This window comes from Setaria italica, chromosome I, assembly GCF_000263155.2.
Source record: "Setaria italica strain Yugu1 chromosome I, Setaria_italica_v2.0, whole genome shotgun sequence".
In the NCBI taxonomy this organism is placed as follows: Eukaryota; Viridiplantae; Streptophyta; class Magnoliopsida; order Poales; family Poaceae; genus Setaria; species Setaria italica.
This window is the reverse complement of record NC_028450.1, coordinates 8,188,764-8,209,544: the sequence shown is the minus strand read 5'-3', so window position 1 is coordinate 8,209,544 and position 20,781 is coordinate 8,188,764. Positions and strand designations below refer to the sequence as shown.

Below are 20,781 nucleotides of genomic sequence, written 5' to 3'. Positions count from 1 at the left end.
TAATGGTGGGGTCCCGTCCACCTCGTCAATCGTTTTCAGGTTGGAGAACCTCCAGCCCTCTCGGGAGACCTCCAGCAACCTGCGCGTACCTTCCCTAGGTATGCGTCCTTGCTTGCTGTCTGGGACTTCCGGGCGGAGAGAGAGGGAGGGAGAGAGCCCCATCTGTCCGCGTCCTGAGGGCCCCGATAGATTCAGGGTTCTTCCGGATCGTATGGTCCCTTGGGCCTGTGACCCGTGGCCGATTCCCCAACAGAGAGGCATCAAAATGCTCCATGCAGTAAAAGCATAAGTTATTTGCCTTGCAATAATCCCTCTTCTGGCTTTCTTTACTGAATTGAGATGGGGCTAGTAATTGCTTAGCTTCTTGTTTACTGGCAGTCACAGTAGAATGTCTTTGTGCACTAGTATTTCTCTAAAATTTGGATTTCCCTCTTTCTTCTAGCTGGTGCTGAATTCTAGCCAAAATGACTGCTCTCTCCATTGTTTGAGGTACTTGAGACTGAACTGCAGCACTGATGTCAGGCTTAAGACCTCTGGTGAATTGTGTGATGAAAAACATTTTGTCATACCCTGTGTTATGCATCTCCACTTGAAACCGCAAAGACTCAAAAGCAAAAAAATACTCCTCCATAGAGCCATGTTGCTACAGCTCCAACAACTCACTCAAAGCATGCATATAGTTATAAGCTTCAAACTTGTGTTCTACTTTCTCCATGAATTGTGCCCAATTACCTAGATCCCCTTTTTTCTTTTGCACACGAACCCATCAAGCTGCATCATTGCCAATGCTCATTGATGCTATAGAGACGCACAAGAATTCAGGAATGTTGAAAATACAAAAATAATCTTCACACTTGTCTCTCCAAATTTTAGGATCCTTCCCATCAAAGCTAGGAAACACCATCTTAGGTAGATGACGATTCAGCTGGGTTCCTTCATCATAATTGTTCCTGTTACACCCCCTCTCCCCCCCCCCCCGAGCGATGTGGAGGGATCTCACCAGAGCGATGTGGATGTGGTCGAGGTGAAGGACGTTGCGCTGTCTCATGATGTGGTGTTGAATCCATCAAGCTCGCGTCTGACTCATCGTCCCGCATCCTGTCCATTGTTAGCTTGGCGACCGCCTGACCAGTGGCCTGTATCTGCCGTGAGAGTGTAGACTGGTCGATGAGTACTTGCTCCAGTGCCTTGCGAGGTCCTGGTTCACCTGCATCCATTGTTGCACCCGGTCAATGTCGTCGACCCGAGCAAACAGCAAATCTAGGCTCTCCAACATGCTGTCCCAGCACGCCTCGTCCTTGGCAACCTTCTCTTCCATAGCTTCCCAACGCTCATCGTCCTTGGTGGCCTGCTCCGCCATTGCTTCCAGGATAAACTGGGACTGCACGAAAGGCTTCGGTGGCGCCGTGGTGAATCGCCTGCAAATCGACTCCGGGTAGTGTAGGAATTACAGGAAATCAATCGTCATCGCCGGTGCAGCGTGGCAAACGATGAAATCTCACCGGACCCACCATGTTTCCGAGATCAGATCGACGGAATAGCGCAATTCAACACATCAACGCACGACCTAAGCTCCTCGCACTTGAATCCCGATGATGGAATATGCCGCAGTACGCCGCCAAATCGAAGTCGAAAATCACCGCCGCCATGTGCCGCCAGCTCAAAATGCCGCTGCCCCGCCGTGACTGCTCCACACACCCACACCGAGGAAGGTAAGGTCTCTAATACCACCTGTCGTGCATGTTGCCGTCGGTGATCGCCGGCGATGTGAGATTGACGAGATCGAATCGAGAGAGAGAGATGAGGAACCGCGAGAGGAAGCTTCCCCTTCACGTTACTGTTTGATTACTTGATAATACTTATCTTCACCGTTACAAGACCTCTCCCCTTATAGGAAAAACACACACCCTTACATGAGTCACTAGCCACCTGGGCCCACGCACACATACACGCCACGCTCTATTGGCTACTCCTTTATGACGTCATTTGTGAACTCCGTCTTCTCTCTCGTGGTGGCGCCGTCTTGCTAGGCCATTGCAGTGGATTGTTTAGAGCAGTAGTAAAACGAATTACGAGCGGCGTGTACCACACAAAGGAATTTGAGTCCAACTAGCAACAAAAACCAAACCAACATAGGGGTGTTTGGTTCCAGGGACTAAAGTTTAGTCCCTATCACATCGAATATTTAGATACTAATTCGAAGTATTAAATATAGGTTAATTACAAAACCAATTGCATAAATGAAGGCTAATTCACGAGACAAATCTATTAAGCTTAATTAGTCCATGATTTGACCATGTGATGTTACAGTAAATATGTGCTAATCATGAATTAATCAGGCTTAATAGATTTATCTCGCCAATTAGACTTCATTTATACAATTAATTTTATAATTAGCATATATTTAATACTCCTAAATTTGATAATCCGTACCTAAATGTTCAATGTATCTAAATATTCCATGTAATTTAAACACGAGTCTTATGACCAAAACACCTCCTGTAGTACGGGATTCCACGCGGGGAACGACAAGACCTGACCCGGCGGCCGCCTCTGCCCGCTGCTGCTAGCACTAGCAGCCTAGCAGGCACCTCTGCCTGCTGTGCTGCCCTGAGCCCCTGACAAGTGAAGTGACAATCTATTGACCGTTGACCAGTCAAAGCTACCCGTTTCCTTCCTCCCTCCCTCCCCCGGAGCCCTGTTCCACCGCTGCGTCTGCTTGCAGCGGTGCCTCCATTTTTATCCTTTTTACCAGCCGGGCCGAGCGCCCGCGTGACGTACTGACGTCAGCCAGTTCTTCACCTGCTTGGCTTGTTGCCTCGCTGTTCCTCCACCCTGCCTGCCTTTGACCGCCTGCCCTCCCCCGCCCGTCGCCGCGCCCCATCGAGTCCTTGGCTTCGCTTTGCTGCTGCGTATGCCATTGACCCACGCCCACCTGCCGGCTGCCGCCACCGCCACCGCCGTCGCCATCGCACGCGCGCCGCTACCCTTCCCTTTCCCTTTCCCTAGTTGGCTGGTTGGTTTAGTAGCTAGCGCCTAGCGGCACCCCACCCACCACTCCCCCACGCTTATCTGGTTACCACCACACGCGGGCAGATCCACCCTCTCCTCTCCTTCCACCCGCTTTCGCTGGCGCGGTGCCTTGGCGGTCTCCCGGCTGCGGCGGAGGAGGACAAAGAACGGGAGGCGGCCAGCAGCTAGCACAAGCTGTCACAGAAGGGGCGCAGGGCTGACCTCCGGGAGCCGGGTGGGGATGAGGGGGGAGGCCAACGGAGGGGAGGACCGCCGGCCGCGGGGCGAGGACCAGGAGCACGAGGACGACGAGGAGGAGGAGCGGCGCGGGGGCGAGGGAGCGCCGCCTCAGAGGCACGTGCAGGCGCAGAGGCCCGCCGCGCGGCCTTCCACCGACCCGCAGCACCAGCAGCACCCGCCGCCGCCGCCGGGGGTGATGAGGAACGTCGGCTACGTCGGCAAGCACCGCCTCTCCGCCGCCATCAGCCGCCTCGACCAGGAGCTCCAGTCCCTCCAGGTCTGCTGCGCTATTCTCTTCGCTGAATCAACCAACCACCGCCGCGCTTGTCCGTAGAGTCAACGGACAACTGCCCCGACCTGCTGCCGGAGCGAGCTTGGCCAGCGAGGGTGCGATCCAGATCTTGCCTGCCGCATGCAAGCTGCCCGATTTCTCGCATCCAATTTGCAGCCCGAATTGCGCCCTGCGCATCTTGGAGTATTGCTGTAGGGCTAGTCAGTTATGCTTGCAGCCTCCATATACACAAGGGGGAATTTAATTTGTTTCTTCCATCTTTGGGCTGTTGAGGTCCTCTGCACTATCTCTAGCTGCCTAGTGCTCCAGTAGAAATGGAGAACCCAGGCACTTTATTACCTATAATAGCAAGCCAAATTACAGCAGGGTTGTGATGTTTGTGTGTTAGCCATTTATAGCTTCATTTGCATGTACCTGTGACACACAATCTTGAGCTGTGAGCAAAACAGGGTCCTGCTCCTGCAGGATAAGCTGGAATGATTTAAAAAAATGTTCCTATTGATCCTCAGTCCTCACTGCACTAGGGTACCTCTAATGGAAAGGAAACATTTAAAGAACTGGTGGTTCTGATTTCCCATTCTGTTCTTTGATCTACATATCTATGCATTGGTGGACTGAATCTTTTCAGCATCTGGTACTGTTCCAGTAATAGTCTGAGTTTCTTTGCAAAAGATGAGCAGAATACTAATCTCAAAATTGACATTTCTATTTAATGAACTGAGGATGTATTTCGAAGGAATGTCAATGATCGATGCTTGGTAGTCAATTCTTGCATTACTTGTTCAATAAGGATTTTAGAGGATATGAACAAACTATTCTCCTTTCCCCAACAAGCGGTCACTTATGTGAAACAAGGAAAGTAAAAGAAAGGATTGTGTTTTGTTAGCTTCCGTGTTCGCATCTTTGCACCGTACTTGTTTGTTATTAACCTTACCTTTTCTGTTCCAAACAATAAGCTGTGACTAACTTTTGTATCAACTGGTTATGCTTCCTGTTGGTACAAGTGTATAGCTTTTCTTTTCTTTTTTGCGGGATACAAGTGTATAGCTAGAGCTGTGAAATTCAGATCCCACAGCACTGACCGGTGTTGTTGGTACATGGATTTCTAAGCGAAAATTACATTGGGCATATTTATGACTGGTACAGATGAGAGTACACGGAGTCAGTAATTTGACCTTGTTCATGTTGCCCTTTCATTCTCTTACATGACCAAAAACCTTTATTCATATTTTAAAAAGGATTCAAGATCCCATAAGTTGCTCTTTTTATTTTGTTTATGTCCAAGGCCCTCTGGTTACTGCCAGGTTCATTTAGGAGGTTAGGCTAAAACCTGCACCCTTCAGAATTTAGAAGAAACTAAAACTTGTAACTGGTACATATATGCTACAGAGCGTGCCCATGGAATGATTTCTTTGTATGACTGCTCTGAAACAGCCACTTGTTTGGGAGACAAAGTTCTACCCTTTTTTTTTCTTTTTATGAATCTACTAGGCAATGTTCTGATGTGACTTTATATAGCATGGTCTACTCTGACAACACTCAGCGTGTATTCATGCAGGAGGAACTGAATGAGCTTGAAACCATGGAACCTGCATCTACTGCATGCCAGGAGTAAGTAAATTTGAGTTTAAAATTTGTGTTCCATCACATTATGGTGGGCTTCTTCGGATTGTTGACTCGTACCGTCCTTATGAATGAACCAGTGTGATCACAAGTACAGAAGGGAAACCAGACCCGCTTCTTCCTATGTAAGTGCTGATCGTCCGCTACTCTTTTTCTTTCAACTACCTAACCATGCAAAATCCTTGTGCATAATAAGCACGTGTGTAACTATGATCCCGGCATCTTTACAGCACCAGTGGTCCGGAGAACTCTTCTTGGGACAGATGGTTTCAGCGGGTTCGCAGCTCCCGCAGCAACAAATGGTGGGCATCAAGAGGCTCTGACTTCTCTTAGCTTCTGCAAAGCTGAAAGCATCTTCATCAGTTGTGTGCAGATTAAGATTACACCAGTTGAAATGTATCATCCGTTGAGTGTCTTGGGCAAACAGAATTACGATGCGACGATCCATTGCGGCGTGGCTCTCAGAGCACCTGATAATTTTTGGAGAAAATTATTGTGTATGTAGTAATCCCTAACTAGACTGAACATCGATGTGTCCACATCAGACCTGATTCTTGAGAGTCTGAAGATTCCCACCGGTTCTGACTCGCTCTGTTCTTTTTTTCTTTTTGCAAACTTGAAGACCCACAATGTCATAGAAAGTTATCAGAAAGAGCACCAGATTTAGCATTTTGTTGTGCTTAGAGGCGGGAATAGATTGCAATCTAAATCCAAATAAAGATGTCCAAATGAACTAGGCAAAATATCCACATACAATCCAAAACCAATACACGGTTCATAATATCAAATCTAAGTGTTTTAAATCAAAGGATGGTCCAATAATCGTAGAAGTTCCGTGCTTAAAATTTTAGCTCTGCATTCACGAGTCATGACATAATATTTTCATAAAAATAACAAAAAATTGTCTTACATGATTTAGCTATCACCCTCATATGTTACGTATTGAGCGCCCCACATTCCCCATCCCCACAAAAAAAAAAACTTGAACTTCAGCCCCAAGCCATTTGTTGCAGATGCCCTCCTCTAGTCAACTCCTTTGAGAAAACCACATCATTGCGCACAAACATGACATATTTTAACAATTTTTCATTAGTTTAGAGTCACCATTGTATTCTTTACAAAAATTAGATCCTTCTTGAAGTATAAACTTACCTTTTGGGATTCCACCAAAAGAATATCTGGTAAGAGCTTAAATGTAGTTTCAACAAAAAAAGATGCAACATGATGAATAAGTGGGCTAGCTTGTCTTGGTGTGGCTCTAATTCAGCGAGAACAGGTAGAATCATCTAATTATTTGTGCACTAAGGCCAGCCTTGGTGCATAATTTCATCGCATTGCTATCAAGATTGCCATGTCAGCTTTTCAATAAAATGAAACTGTCACTCTCAATGCATAGTTTCATTGCACAGTTTTATAGATAGTCTGCATCATTTAATTCTTACATTGTGTTATGATCAAATGTGTCATGCCATGAAACCATAACATGCTCACTGAAAGTTTCATTGGGTTTCATGAACTTAGTAACTGTGCCAAGTGGGTTTTATGGGGATGAAACTCTCTTCTACTCTCTCCTCATAATAAACCTGCCAAATCAACAGTTTTGCTGATGTGGTATGAGATTTAATGCCCATGAAACCCCATGACACTTCCATTAAGACTGGCCTAAGGTGTTTTTACAACAAAATTAAGTATTGGTGGGCATTTTCAACAAGACAGCTTGTGTGGAGAATGAAAACTCCAAGTGAGATATGTGGTGGTGTTGTAATTTTCCATTAAATTTGTAACCTTATGTTCACAGTATAAAACTTCCGCAAAACTGTTTGAAAGACGTTGTAGATGATTTAGCTAGCGTAGAGGCGCGAGTAAAATTCGTGTTTAAAGTTTGGTATTTAAATATTTAACTTTGTGTTCACACTAAAAAAATTTCATGAAGTTAATTAAAAATTGTTGGAGATAATTTTGTCTAGCACCTGCTCTATGTATGCACATTGGTTATTTACCCGCTCTTTCACTCTATTATGGACTCCCTTATATTCTACCGTCGAGAAAGTTGAAGTTATTACTCTGTTATGTGTTTTTTCCAAATAATGACAAGTACATTTGTACATGCCATCAATCTGATATGAGGGAGGGAGAGGGGAGGAGGAAAAGGAAATCGTTTCCCCCAAGCAACCTCTGCACTGCAATTATCGCGATACTATCCTGGAAGTAATAGAATTCGTGCGGTCATGCTTCTGCTCTCGTATCGTATGTCCTTGGACGCTACACACTCTTAGCTGCATGCTACTTGTAAACTCAGTGAGCTACTAAGCTCTCATGCACCAGACATGATAACAAGAGATGAAACCGAGTCCGGAAGTACAAGGCACAGTTCCTGTACACCATTAGTCTATCCCTTACTTCAGTGGAGCTTACATTTAACATTTTTTACAAGGCTTCCATCACAAGTGCTGGATGAAGCTAGGTGGAAGAGATTGCAATGTGCAAGATCCCTAACAAGTGGCCTAGTTGGCCAATCCTACATTCCTACTGGTACCTATAATGCTTACTTCACGTATCCAAATTCTTGGAATAAGTTAGAAGGAGGAACGCTGCTGCCCTTGGCTTTGGCCGGCGCCCACTTCGGCAGAACCCTGCCAGAAGCCACGGGCTTCTGAATGCTGCACAGCTCGTCGTCCAACACCTCAACTCCATCCAGATCAGCGTCCATACAGCGGGCGCCGTGGACCATGCTCGTGGCGTCAGATACCCCCTGCTTGGTGCTCCGCGTCTTCGCCGCGCGCTTCTTGGACTGAGCCGTGCGCTCTTCGAAGTCATCGTCGGCGATGCTTCCAGCGTAGCTGGCAGTGAAGCCTCTTCGCTTCTTGGCCTCGGTGTGCTCGTTGCTGCCGCTGCCGCTGCTGTTTCTCCTTGGATTTGGGTGTTTGCTGAGGAAGTCCTCGATGGTTGCCAGCACACGGTCCCCGTACTTCTTGACCTTTGCCCTGAATGGAAGCATGTAGACATTGATGTAGTTCTTGCTCTACTTCTGACGAGTCCGTAAACATTGCTTTTGAAACATAGCAGTGTGAACATTAGAAAATGGCAGAGTAATGCATTACTTGCCGATGCCGTTTATCTCCAAGAGCTCTTCTTTTGTCCTTGGTACTCGGATGCTCATTTCCTTCAGCGAGTCCTTTCTAAAGATGGGAAGATAACCATGTCAGAAGTCAGTAACTGCTGACATATATGAAGCTGTAACAAACAACTTACTTGAATATGTGGTACGCATGGTATCCTTCATTACACTCATCCATTATCTGTTCCCTAAGGCTAAGTAAAGCATCGAAGAGCATCGATGAAAGGTTCTGTGAAGAATGAAAATAGATATCAGAACAGAGACAAACATATAAAAACCCAACACCACACATCTGCATCGTTCTGGGCGTTGATGTCTTTACCTCATCAACTTCACTTTGTTGCTGAACGGTCTTATTGATTTGTGGAAATAATGATGCATCAAGTTTCCCCATCTTGGAGGCCTTATCAGGAGCAGGGAACCTGCAAAATAACATTTGTAGGATACAGGATAAATTTATGCAGCAAAGAATGTGCATAACTAAAATCAAACTCAAATGTATCAGGGTTTCGTGGGGTACGAACAACGCACTACAGTATGGCAAATCCTGATTTATAATGTTAAATTGCTAATGTTCCCAAATCATGATTCAAGTCAACCAAGTCTCATTTGGCATATTGTATATTAGTTCTGCAGCATCAAGATCAATGGTGAGAAAGTGTAAGTATTTTGGAAACCAAATGTGTGTATAACCCATTGTGCAAAGTCAACACAACAAATGGAGCGAGAAAAAATGAAAACAGTGTCCTGAGCAGGACAACCCTACTAACCCAGATAGGCTGCTACGGACTCCTAGCAATTTATAAACAGTAACAAGTCAGGTCGCAGAACTATAAAGCACTGATTGAGGGCCAATGTAACAACCAGTAACAAAACAATTGCTAGCTGGTCTCAAACAACTTAAACCAATCATGATTTCTTCTTCCAGTAGTGAAATGCCCCTACCAGTTTTAAGCAGTATCTCTAAAATATTGCTACAAAGTCAACTTTCATCACACTATGCAAGACATTCAGTGTTTAACAGTTGACCTTAAATAGATTTCAGATGTGAAGGTAGCTTGCTGTGACAATTCCAAACCACTCTTTTACATAAATGCATATTAATATACATATATAATCAGAAAGGCATGCCCTACTTTTCATTAAAAAGAAGGTAGCATATGAGAAAGAGATGTATGCCTAAATAAAGGAAGAAAAGGACTAATAGGAGATCATTCTCAGAAAGAAAGATGTGTCTATCAACTTGAAGAGAGAAAAACAAGTTCAGAATATGTGATAACTTCTATAATATTGAATAAAGTTTGATAGTTGTAAAAGGCAGAAAACTAACTTCAGGACAATGCTGTGTTTGCCAGAGCGAAGCTCATTAGCTTTTGAATGATTAGCCTGCTTAGTCAAGATCAGGAAAATGTATGTGTTAGACCCAAGTCTACCACTTAGATTGCAAAAGAAAATAAATAGTAGCAATTGTCTAAAAATAAACCAAAGAATGTCAAGTATTTTTCACCTTTAGTACAGATGATATTGATCCGTATATGTTGTCACTCTTTTTCACATCCTCAATAAGTATTCCCTCAGTTACTAAATGTCGCATTATCCTTGCTGCATCACCTTTAGCTAGATGCTTCCCAGCTCCATGAAGAGGTAAAGCATCATGACGCTGCTTCTTGACCTATGGGCAGTGATATTTTTTAAAATTTGAGTTGTGTTTAACAGTGTGGCAGTGACAGCTGCCCCTGGTGGCAAGACTGCACTAAAAACATCAGAACATAATATCTTGAGTAGTTATCTGAACACATACATTTTGGCTCACAGACCCTCTGTAAACTTCAAGAATGTGAGAAGATGAATGTGACTGCCCTGTCATTGTGACCAGCTCAACCTAAAGAAGCAACAAAAGAAGACTGTAAAAGTTCACAGAGAGGTGTGTGCGTGTGTTTGGAAGGAGGTGACACATCCATCCACTTACCATCTGCCTAGCAATATTGGTGACATCTTTCTCAACCCATGTCAACTCTTTCAAGCAGTTATCACAGGTTTTTGCACAACGTGAAGGATCAAACATCTCTCCAAAATGGATCAGTTGAAGTAGGCGTCTGCAATCCACATCGTTTTCACAGTAACTGACCTGTAGAAAGATGGCATATTTATTATGGAAACTCCATAGCAACTAATAATAGCGTGCGTATAGAATTTTAAATACCATGTGCAGGAGATTCTCCTTGTGTGTCTTAAGTGCTTGCTCATTTGAATTTGAATAGCTTCCACGTGGTGGTGCTGTTTGCTCTGCAACTCCTTGTGTAAGCATGTGTCTGACCCGAATCTAAATATTTGCAATAAGTTACATGTTTGTGAATTGTGATACGGTACAAAAATAGTGTGAAAGATGCAAACAAGTAAACTTACATAGTCAGAATACTGGTAATACAACAAACAAGAGGAAGGTAGCCCATCTCTCCCAGCACGTCCACACTCCTAAGAGAATGCTCAACCATCAAACGGATTCAACTTTAGAGTTCCATTGTGCTTATGTTGTGAAACTTAGGTTATGAGATATACCTGATGATATCCTTCAATTGACTTGGGCAGCGAATGATGAATAACAAAGCGAACATCAGGTTTATTGATACCTACAGTTTATACCATTAGCATGGGACACCCAACAATAGATGTTATACATACAGAAGTTTGAAATATCAAGTTACCCATGCCAAATGCAACTGTAGCACAGATTATGTTGATCTTATCCTTACTCCATTGCTTCTGTACACGTGTTCTATCCACAGGATCCATGCTACCATGGTAGTGTGATACACTGTGTCCACATTCCTGGCAAAGGGAAGGTGGGAACATTTAGAAATTCTACCCTGAAAGGTGAATTATCTACATAACACATTTAAATTCAAGAGATTAGTACAAGAGTAGGCCAAGTTCCATTAGTTGATTAAAATTAATACACCATTTAAAATGTGCCAAGCCAACCATCAATCGATGCTGGACAAATGGTTACATCAACTTAACCTTGTGAAAGAGCATCAAGTACAGAATGGATGCCTTTGTAGAGAAGTAATCAAACTGGTAGCAAATCTGAGATGTGCATCCTGAACCGGGCACTAATGAAACCCACTATATACCCAACTGACTTGCTCATCATTTGGTACATTTTCTTCCTTTGGCAGCACCAAGGGGGGAAGTATCAAAAGCCAACTCAATGAACAATGGCCACATTGTGTCCTTGTCCAGTTGTGTGTGTGTTGGGTGGGTGGGGGGGCTATTGAGTTGCATGCACCAACCAGTTCAACCCAAAAGCTTAAGCTGATGAGGAGAGGTAGACAATTCACTTATACTCCAACACTCCCCCTCACGTGCATGCTCCCTCAGGCCGCATACGTGGAGATTGGAGTGGGCTACAATTATTTTATTTAATCGCGCCCGCCAGGATTCGAACTCGAGACCTCTGGCCCTGATACCATATTGAGTTGCATGCACCAACCAGTTCAACCCAAAAGCTTAAGCTGATGAGGAGAGGTGGACAATTCACTCATACTCCAACAGGAGCAAACCATCAACTGACAGACAAAAAAACAAACATGTGTAGCCTTGAATAGTTCTATTGAAAATGTCAGAATATGCATAGACAGATGACTGCTACTCCAGGGAGCAATATTGAGGAATTAAATATTCATAAGAAATAGGAGACTTGAACAGTTTAAAGTTTAGAGAAATAACCCTTAGTTTTTCTGCCACTTTTTCACAATCCATTCTTGAAAGGCAGTATATGATGCCACATTCTTTAAAATGATTTGTGCGGATAAAGTTATCAATGTCCTCAAGGCATTTCTTTGTCTTGGGCCTTAAGAGGTACCTGCAAAGGCCAACTTAAAAATAAGATTATCTGCTACAACAGAACTTGCAACAATACCTTACAGGCACTTACCTTAGATTTGGACGATTAAAACTTTGTCTGAAAACAATGCAGTTTGCAAGGCCTAAAGCTTGCACGACATCTTCCTTAACCCTAGCAGTTGCTGTTGCAGTCAAGGCCAGGACTGGTGTCTTGGGGAAATTTTGTTTTAGAACACCTAAGTTCTGATAGATAGTAAAAGCTATATCAAGAAGTCGTTTTTTTATTTTAGCATAAACATCACTCATCAGATTAAAATACCTTGTAATCAGGTCGGAAGTCATGACCCCATTGGCTTACACAATGAGCTTCATCAATAACAATTCTAGAAAGATGCCCTTGTGAATATAAATTATCCAATAGTCCCGTCAGCGAATTACTCCTGTGCCCAAAACAATGCTAACTGGTTATATTGAATACTTTACAGAAGTGGTTCGTATAGAAAAATGCCTTTATGAATTTACATTTTCCTACAGTCACAACTGCGCATTGCTACTGTACCTGGTAAAATTGCCAGCAAGTTTTTCTAAAACATTTAAAGAACACGTGTAAATGATACTTCTACAAAAGGAATGTGTAACTGACAGGTGTAGAAAGAAGATATATCCATGGGACTAATGCAGCATGTCAGTAAAAACAGAACTGCCACAACTAGTTTTGACCTGGAAAACATGAACTGGTGGATGACTTCAGCACTTGGAAACAAGAGATTGTATGAATCTCATGTTCATGAGTACATTGTATAGCAAAAGGATAACCTTAGAATGGTGATCGAGATGATGTATCTTAATTCAAATATTACTGGCTGCTTCATATGTTTAACTAAAAATGTGCACCATTCCACTTACTTAGCTATTTTCTCTGGAGTGACGTACAACAACTTGTAGTGGCATGACATTAAGCCTCTTAAGATCTCTTGCTGTTCAGGCCATTCCATGCTGGCACTCAGATAAGTTGCAGGAATATTTGCCTGCTCCAGGCAAAAGGTGACGATCAGAAAAGGCATCAAGGAATATTTATAAGGAGATGAAATGGTTGATTACCTGTGACAAGTGCATGATCTGGTCTTGGATGAGTGAGACAAGAGGGCAAACTACTAACGTTAAGCCCTCACTAATAAGTGCTGGAAGCTGCATATCAATAGATGAGCATCAGTGCTGGTAGAAGAAATACAATTAGGTGATTATCAAAGGAACAAATGTAACTGATAAATGGATTAAGCAGTCAATTTAGAATAAACTGTCAGGTCTGCAGTAACATCTATCGCTTAACGTCTCCCACTGGATAAAAATCTTCACAAGATTATCTTTTTTTTGTGCATTAACTAATAAAACCTGAAGTTCCATTTGATCTCTAGTACTGTATATATGCTATTTAATTGAAAGGAGGAAAGAGTGCCAACTTAACAAAATCAACGGTCAGAAGACACAGTGCAGGGGTAAACATCACCGGGAGGATAGCAGGATGGCATTGGCTGCTAGGGAGGGATTACACTATAGATTGGAAAGGCCTATATTAATTCTTCTTCATTGCTTGATTCCAAGCCATGACAGCCGTGGACTCCATATAGAGCCAGGCTAACAAGAGATGCTAATAACCTTATCTCTTATCTCTAATCCTAATCATGCCTCTAAATAACTAATCCTATCACCTGCTATATGTGAGGAGGGATGGTCCCCGGCTGTTAGACCCATAAAATGGACAAGCAGTGACTGTTCAAACATTTAACAAGAACAGGAACTGATTTTTAAAAATCGGTTTCTAGTTATTACCTGATATGTCAAACTTTTCCCACCACCAGTTGGCATCAAAACAAAAACATCATTCCCACTCATTGTGGCATTGATTACTTCTCGCTGGTTTGGACGGAAAGAACGGTTTCCAAACTTATTTCTGTTCTTGGCCTGAGTATGCATTAAAATTTTAAATCATTTTCATAAATCAGTGATGACGAAAATAATTAACAGATGATTTTGAAGAGAAAAAACCTCAAGTTCCTTAGTCCATGGGAAATTAGTACTACTCCATCTTTTATCAGCAGAACCTTCAGTGTAGTTGGTATCGATAACCTTCGGGGTATATTCTCTCCATACAGAATGTAATGGCATGCTTAGATTATCTGAACAGGAATATGGAGCGGGAGAATAGCATAAATCACTATTCCCAGGCCCATTTCTGATGTAAACCTGAGACTGGAACCTACTGCTATCCATCATAAAAGTGCTTCCGGGGGTCATAGGTGGGAGATGCCCCTGTATAGCTGCTGTGGATGCCATAGAGTGTGATCTCTGTCTCTCTTCATCCTGGGAAGACCTTGCCATATACTCCTCGAGTAGCTGAATCTGCTTCTTAAGATGCAATCTGCAATGTATAACAGTAGCACATATCAGTATTACTGTGGCAAAGCAGAGGGGCATCCTTAAAAGTGCTGACATGTAGGACAAAGGATCAAACCGTTTTTTACGAAGCTCTTCGGAACGTTGAAGGTTGAGTTTACCATCATCATCAAGAAGCTCATCGGCTACTGCAATCATCTCATTCTTCATCTCCTGCAAGTGATCCATTGCCTTTGGGCAAAAAGCTAACTGCAAAAGGTAGTAATTAATGAGATAACATGCTGAAATAGCTCCTATGTACAGAATAATGATGGAGACTTAATAAGTACTTGGCCTACCTTGCACTGATGGTTACATAATTCAGAGAGTTCTTGTGGTAAATTGGTCTCATCAATGCCATTGAAATTACACTTGTTTCCTGGTGGAGTTGACGTGTTTTGGGATGCGGATCCTCTGGGTGTATTCATTGCTTGATAATGTTCCATAACTATTCGGTCCACATCAATACTCTGAAAACAAATTTGACAGTTGAGGAAAATCATAGACACCTTAAAAAATCATCCAAATTTGGCCTTGTGACCTGGTATATCAATATCATTATGGAAACATTTGCTGCACTTAATTAAATATTAAGTTCATGAGACGAAAGGACCAACCGCCAGAATATCATCATCATCCATGGCATCTAATTTATCATCAGTGCACATGCTATCAGCAACTGGAGCAGCCTGGTGTAGTCCAGCATCGGTTCTTACATAATTGTACTGATTTCTTGCTCTCATTATATCTGTCTGCACCACATGGTTGCTCTGGTAAGTCCTTGTAGAGGAGTCAATGCCAGTAGGCTGATGGATGCTATTGTTCTCCACAGAACCACTTTCACAGGGTCGGTGCGTGCTTTCCTGAGAGAGAATCCTATTTCCTGGCACAGTTTCCATCTTGTTAATGTTATATGAGCCTTCTCCATAAATGCGAGCATGACCCTTATCGCAGTCTTTCACTTTTGCAGATAAACCAGGTCTTAAATAGCTCCTGCAGGCAACCTGAGTGTTGCATAGAGAACGCCAGGCCTGTGAAAAAAAAATTGCAGAAGTAAACAAAGTGTGTTGAGCAATGCATATACTTCCAATTAGGCTGGATGATCTTTGGATAAAAAGGTAATGACTGTAAGTAAAGAGAACGAGAAGGTAGAGGTTGAATTTTTCAGTACAGGTTATTATATAACATGTACATTATTAATGAACAGATTTCAAGTTTATTCCACCAATCATGTTCTGTTCTTAGGAGTTCACGCAACCCAACCATCAATAACTTTTATTATAATGAAGCAATATCAGCACATATGTGGCTTTAAAGACGTAAGACTCCTGATGTAAAGTTACCTAAATTCAAACCTAGAGGTTGCAATGGTAAGTGACCATGTGACTGTATGCTAGTTTAAGCATCACCAAATATAATAACATCAAATATTCATAACATGTCAGCCAGCATTACAGTCATACCTTCTCAATCCACGGAACTTGAAGACGCTCTGTGCCTTGAATTTTACAAGCAGAGGACCTGAAAAGTAGAAACAATAGTTTCTTGTTGATTTGGCAAAGGATGTAACCTATTTGCATTGCATAGATTAGAGCATACCTTAGAGAAAGCATCCCCTCGCGGTTTGCTTCTGGGTTAGGCCTTTGAGTTGGCAAAGAGAACAGAAAGCTTGAACTCAGAAAGTCATCTTTGCTAGAGGAGCCTTCAATAGCATTTGCATGATGCTGCCAGTTGACCCTTGGTGGATTGTTATTGGCTTGCATCGGCGCTCATAAGAGCAGAGGACCTGATTCATAATTCCAACAGAGATGGCCACATATTAAGTGCTAAACATAAGATAAGCTCACCATAAGAGCAGATTGGTGTGCTGTGTGATCCAGTTGATCGCAGCACACCAAGAGTGTGCGTGAATTCAGCAGTGAAAGGCACTGTTCCGGTTAATTGACGTTTGTAAAATGCCCAAATGAGTCAAAGCAGGATCAGCACTGACAGCGTGAGAAGCCCAACAACACACATTTTAGCACGACGGCACAATGGCTCCCCGGCGCTACATGATTGATAGTCACAAACAGGCACAGATACCTCCCCCCAACAAGCCAGAGTTTCGCGCTAGGAACTAGCTGATGATCATAATCCGAAACAGCGAGGGCCTCGCCTCAGGCAGCTCAGCGAGGCCCCCTGAGGCGGCATTCCGCCGAACACCCTGTCCTCAGAACACCCCCCCCCCCCCTCCACACACACACACACACACCCGCGCCGCCCGACGCAGCCCCTCCTCGTGGTTTCCCCAAACCTCCCACCAGCGCGCAAGCCCCCCAACCAGACTGGACCAAAAAAATTCCGCGAAAAAACAAAATCACGTACGCGGAGGCGCGAGCGTCACCGGATTGAAGCCTCTCTGAAACCGCCTGCGCCCGCAGCGGCTGCCGGCGGGAGCGGAGGCGGAGGAGGCGGGGGAGGGAGGAGGCGCGAGAGATCCCGCGAGCGAGACCTAGCACAGGAGCGTTGGGGAGGGAATCTGTCGTGCGAACGGGGTGATGTGGTGGGTTTTTTCCGCGGAAATGGTTGCGGCGGAGAGGGAGGCAGGGCAGGGGCGCGGGATACGGCACGCGCATCAAAATTGAAAACCTCCCCTGTGGAGGGAAACAGATCGGGCCGCCGCCGGTTAATCCAAATCACCCCGGTTAGCGCTGCCTGCCGTCCGATGGACGCGGAGATTCGCGGCGCGCCAGGGGGTCGCCAACGGATATAAATGCGTGCGATTTTTTTTGACACGTGTGCTTCGTACTTTCACCTGGTACGTGGGCCGTGTGGTCAGTGTGCGTAGCGTGCGGAAGGAGGATGTCGGGGATTTCCCGCCCGTGCACCGCGCAAGTTTGTGCGACTAGTTAGTTTCAGCTCCGGCTAAAAAGATGAAATGGTTGATTTGTTATAAGAGGAAAATACTGTTTGGTAGCTGAGGGTAAGTACATTGCTACACGTTAGCGGTCTCATAGGTCGTCTCATGCAGTGCCACGTAGGATTTTTGATGATGTGGAGAAGAGAGCGAGGAGAGAGAAAGAAGTCATTGCTTCGCGAAACAACCACCTCATGAGCTAAATTGTAGGACTACGAGACAACTTAACAACCATTGTACGAGTTATTGTTGCCATGCAACTCATAATATTTTATTTTTCTTATGCACAAATTAAGGAATTATATATCACTACCAGACAACTTGTAGGACAACCCAATTGTACAGGTTGCATGCTAAATCGTCTCAAGATTACATGTCAATGCATGAGACCGTCAATTAGACGACACCAATGTACTTGCCCTGATAAGCCAACTGAATAAGGTGAAGCGAACAGACCCCTCGTCGGCGGCACCAGGGAGGTACCAACGACCGATCCGTGATGATCTCCTTTTTTTTTTTCCAGAGCAGTGAGAATTTTCATCGACGGTAAGTGAAACCATTCTATTGTTCGTAGCAGCGCGGCTGACTGCAAACTACGCGAGCACTTCAGAAGACGAGTACACCCCACAATCAACGTGCAGTCAAACACCTTTGCAATAGGGTTAATCAAAGAAACGGGTAAATGAGAAATGAGAAATAAAAAGGACAATTAGTTGTCTTTATGTAGAAGCTGGCACCTGAAAAGAACCTTCTTTTTCAAGGACTAAAATTAGCTTTACGAAACATGGCTTTTTAAAAAAAAATTCAAACACAGTTTAAGCTTGTAAAACATGGCTTTTTAATTTTCCAAACACAGTTTAAAGCTTGTATATCACGTGCTTGGGCCGGACAGAAACAGTCAACACACACCAGGCCATACCATTTTTGGGCCGGGCCGAAACAAGAGCTGGGCTCCGTTTCTCCAGGCCTTTGGCGCCTCGGCCATTTTCTCCAAAAAGGCCAGAGCTTCGCTACACTCGCCGGCGTCAGAGCTTCAGCCTTCAGGCTACGGCGTCCATTTATTTGCGCCGCCGTCGTAGCGTCTCCGGCTTTGCGGCTGCCGAGGAGCAAGCACGACCCCGTCGCCCATCGCCGTGCGCCGGCCGCCAGATGCAAATGAGGGGCTATTTTGCAAAGGTAGGGGCTTTGTGCAAATAATCGGATCGCGATTAATAGTAGCAATCCAAACTGGGGAGTTTAATGTAAATATTCGGATCGAGGTTAATAATTGCGATCCAAAGAAGGGGGTTACGTGAAAAGAGTCAGGGGCTAAGTTGGAAAATTTTGGATCGCGATTATTAGTCTCGATCCGAAATAAGGGCTATATTGCGAAAGTTGTTGAAGGCAATCCACCCTCGCCGCGCCGCCGTGGGGGCGCGGGGGGCGCTCCGAGCACGCTCGCGCGGTGGCATGCCCTCGCCCCGCCGCCTCTGATGGATCGCCCATCGCCCCGCCTCCGCTAATGCCGATGCGACCTGTCCTGCTAATCCCGGTTCGGCGGTGCCAACAGCTACATCTCAAGCTCGCCTCTCTGGGCCCGGTCCTCCCATTATCCCATGTCTCTTTCCACCCCCTCCTCCACTTAGGAAGCAGAGCAGTGCATCCTCAACCATCAGCATGATTGCTCGGAAGTCGCGACCTCATTTCAGAATCTGAAGAGGTAACTGTTGCATGTTGGTTCAATTAACTCTCCTGTTAATTTTTGTTTCAACTGAATCTGATCAGGATCCAAGCCTTTACCATCCAATCTAAGAGGAACTGAGGAATCAGTTGGTGAAGTTTTTGCATGCAATTGTTTGAATTTATATCCTAGCAGTTGCTACAAAGTTTTGGTTTCTGCTGCCTGCTACATGATCGCACAGGCTGCACCAAAAGGTAGTGGTATTTTCCATGAGAGCATGAAAAAGAAGCACCGACTAGATGTACCTCAATTTTAAACATCTCAACATCATTAAGCTTTTGTCGGAAGAAAAAAATTCAGTTTGATATGTACTCGTGTCTATCTCCATTGACAAACATATTTTTTTCAATTAATACGGTTGGGCAAAAGCATGCCAGTGGGGTTGACCATAGGCTTATCACACCTTCCGAAGCAATGAGCTTCAGTTGCTGTGCAGAGCAGCAGCATCTGCACCGATCAAGGTTGACATGATTTTCTGCCTATGCCAGAATCAGCCCAAAGAAAGATACAGAAGCTGCATACTTTTAAATTGAACAGAGAAGCAGAACTGTGCTTATGCCAATCCTGGTAATTGGTTCTCCTCTCAGTTACATCGTATTCGTTTCATACTCGTTGCTGATTTGCATAACAGTCAGATTAAAATTATGACGTGGTGATACTTACTTTCATCCTTAATGGTTTCCTTTGAATTTCTATTCATGCTGGCATGAAGAGCTCATATATACTTTGCCCCCAAAATATCTTACCTTAATAAAGCGATAACGGAACCGAGACAGTTTCCATTACTAATAGAAGCACTCTCGCAAGTACTCCATCCGTCCCAAATTACTATTTGTTTTGATTTTTCTAGATACAAAATTTTTGATATGGATATGTCTAATACGTAGCAAAAGCTATATAAAATGAATAGTAATTTGGGATGGAGGGAGTAGCATATACAGACCACTTTTTCCATTTTTGTTCTTTTTTTACAATGAATCAGCTGTCTGCCAGACGTTTCTTTACCTTCACACTATTGGTGACGTACTAGTGTTTCTGAGTTCCATGTAGTACTTCGGGAGCAGAAGCCTGTGAACTAAGTTCTGCGAAATTATGCTAAGGGGATGTTTGGATCCCCGGGTTAAATTTTAGTCCCCGTCACATCGAATGTTTGGACAGTAATTAGGAATATTAAACATAGACTAATTACAAAACCAATTTCACAATCCCAAGATTAAATCGCGAGACGAATCTATTAAGCCTAATTAGTTCATGATTTGACAATATGGTGCTACAATAAACATTCGCTAATGATGGATTAATTAGGCTTAATAGATTCGTCTCGCTATTTAGTCTAGGGGTTCTGCAATTAGTTTTGTAATTAGCTCATGTTTAGTCCTTCTAATTAGCATCCGAATATCCGATGTGATACAGACTAAACTTTAACTTCAGGATCCAAACACCCTGAAGGTCAGGCATGGGTACTAGTGATTTAGCAGTCGGTTGAAATATAAACTTCATTCAGTCTGCCATAATTCTTCTCTGTTTCCTTTCCAGGTGTCAAAGCAGAAGGACGATCTTGCTGCGGTCCACATCAGATCTCATAGCTAGTTCGTCACTCA

At 43.9% G+C, this 20,781-nt stretch overlaps 2 protein-coding genes across 3 annotated transcripts; one reads left to right on the top strand and one right to left on the bottom strand.

Moving 5' to 3' along the window:
* The first annotated feature begins 2,829 nt into the window (after window positions 1–2,829).
* Window positions 2,830–5,755, top strand: LOC101759766 (guanine nucleotide-binding protein subunit gamma 2). Its single transcript, XM_004951888.4, has 4 exons — window positions 2,830–3,529; window positions 5,103–5,155; window positions 5,248–5,292; window positions 5,398–5,755. The coding sequence occupies exons 1-4, from the start codon at window positions 3,254–3,256 to the stop codon at window positions 5,498–5,500; spliced, it is 477 nt and encodes a 158-aa protein (XP_004951945.1). The 5' UTR covers window positions 2,830–3,253; the 3' UTR covers window positions 5,501–5,755.
* Window positions 5,756–7,451: 1,696 nt separating this feature from the next.
* LOC101759362 (ATP-dependent DNA helicase Q-like 4A) lies at window positions 7,452–17,190 on the bottom strand. Of its 2 annotated transcripts, none has more exons than XM_004951887.4 (25): window positions 16,929–17,190; window positions 16,164–16,350; window positions 16,028–16,085; window positions 15,182–15,595; window positions 14,864–15,034; window positions 14,644–14,774; window positions 14,178–14,550; window positions 13,962–14,093; window positions 13,233–13,319; window positions 13,038–13,159; window positions 12,451–12,571; window positions 12,223–12,374; window positions 12,015–12,150; window positions 10,991–11,114; window positions 10,845–10,915; window positions 10,692–10,760; window positions 10,489–10,608; window positions 10,255–10,413; window positions 10,087–10,167; window positions 9,793–9,957; window positions 9,616–9,671; window positions 8,608–8,707; window positions 8,420–8,514; window positions 8,269–8,346; window positions 7,452–8,151 (listed from the first exon to the last, which is right to left on the bottom strand). In XM_004951887.4, exons 2-25 carry the CDS (start codon window positions 16,325–16,327, stop codon window positions 7,713–7,715), a joined length of 3,618 nt encoding a protein of 1,205 aa, XP_004951944.1. In that variant the 5' UTR covers window positions 16,328–16,350; window positions 16,929–17,190; the 3' UTR covers window positions 7,452–7,712. The 2 variants fall into 2 exon arrangements, with proteins under 2 accessions (XP_004951944.1, XP_022679468.1); XM_022823733.1 differs by lacking the exon at window positions 16,929–17,190 and adding an exon at window positions 16,579–16,758.
* Window positions 17,191–20,781: the final 3,591 nt, after the last annotated feature.

Coding starts and splice junctions, on each gene's coding strand:
- LOC101759766 (XM_004951888.4), top strand. CDS start 3,254: ATGAGGGGGGAGGCCAACGGAGGGGAGGACCGCCGGCCGCGGGGCGAG. Junction 3,530..5,102: donor AGGAGCTCCAGTCCCTCCAG/GTCTGCTGCGCT, acceptor GTATTCATGCAG/GAGGAACTGAATGAGCTTGA. Junction 5,293..5,397: donor CCAGACCCGCTTCTTCCTAT/GTAAGTGCTGAT, acceptor GCATCTTTACAG/CACCAGTGGTCCGGAGAACT.
- LOC101759362 (XM_004951887.4), bottom strand. CDS start 16,327: ATGCAAGCCAATAACAATCCACCAAGGGTCAACTGGCAGCATCATGCA. Junction 9,958..10,086: donor GAGGGTCTGTGAGCCAAAAT/GTATGTGTTCAG, acceptor CACTGCCCATAG/GTCAAGAAGCAGCGTCATGA. Junction 9,672..9,792: donor CAATATCATCTGTACTAAAG/GTGAAAAATACT, acceptor TTGACTAAGCAG/GCTAATCATTCAAAAGCTAA.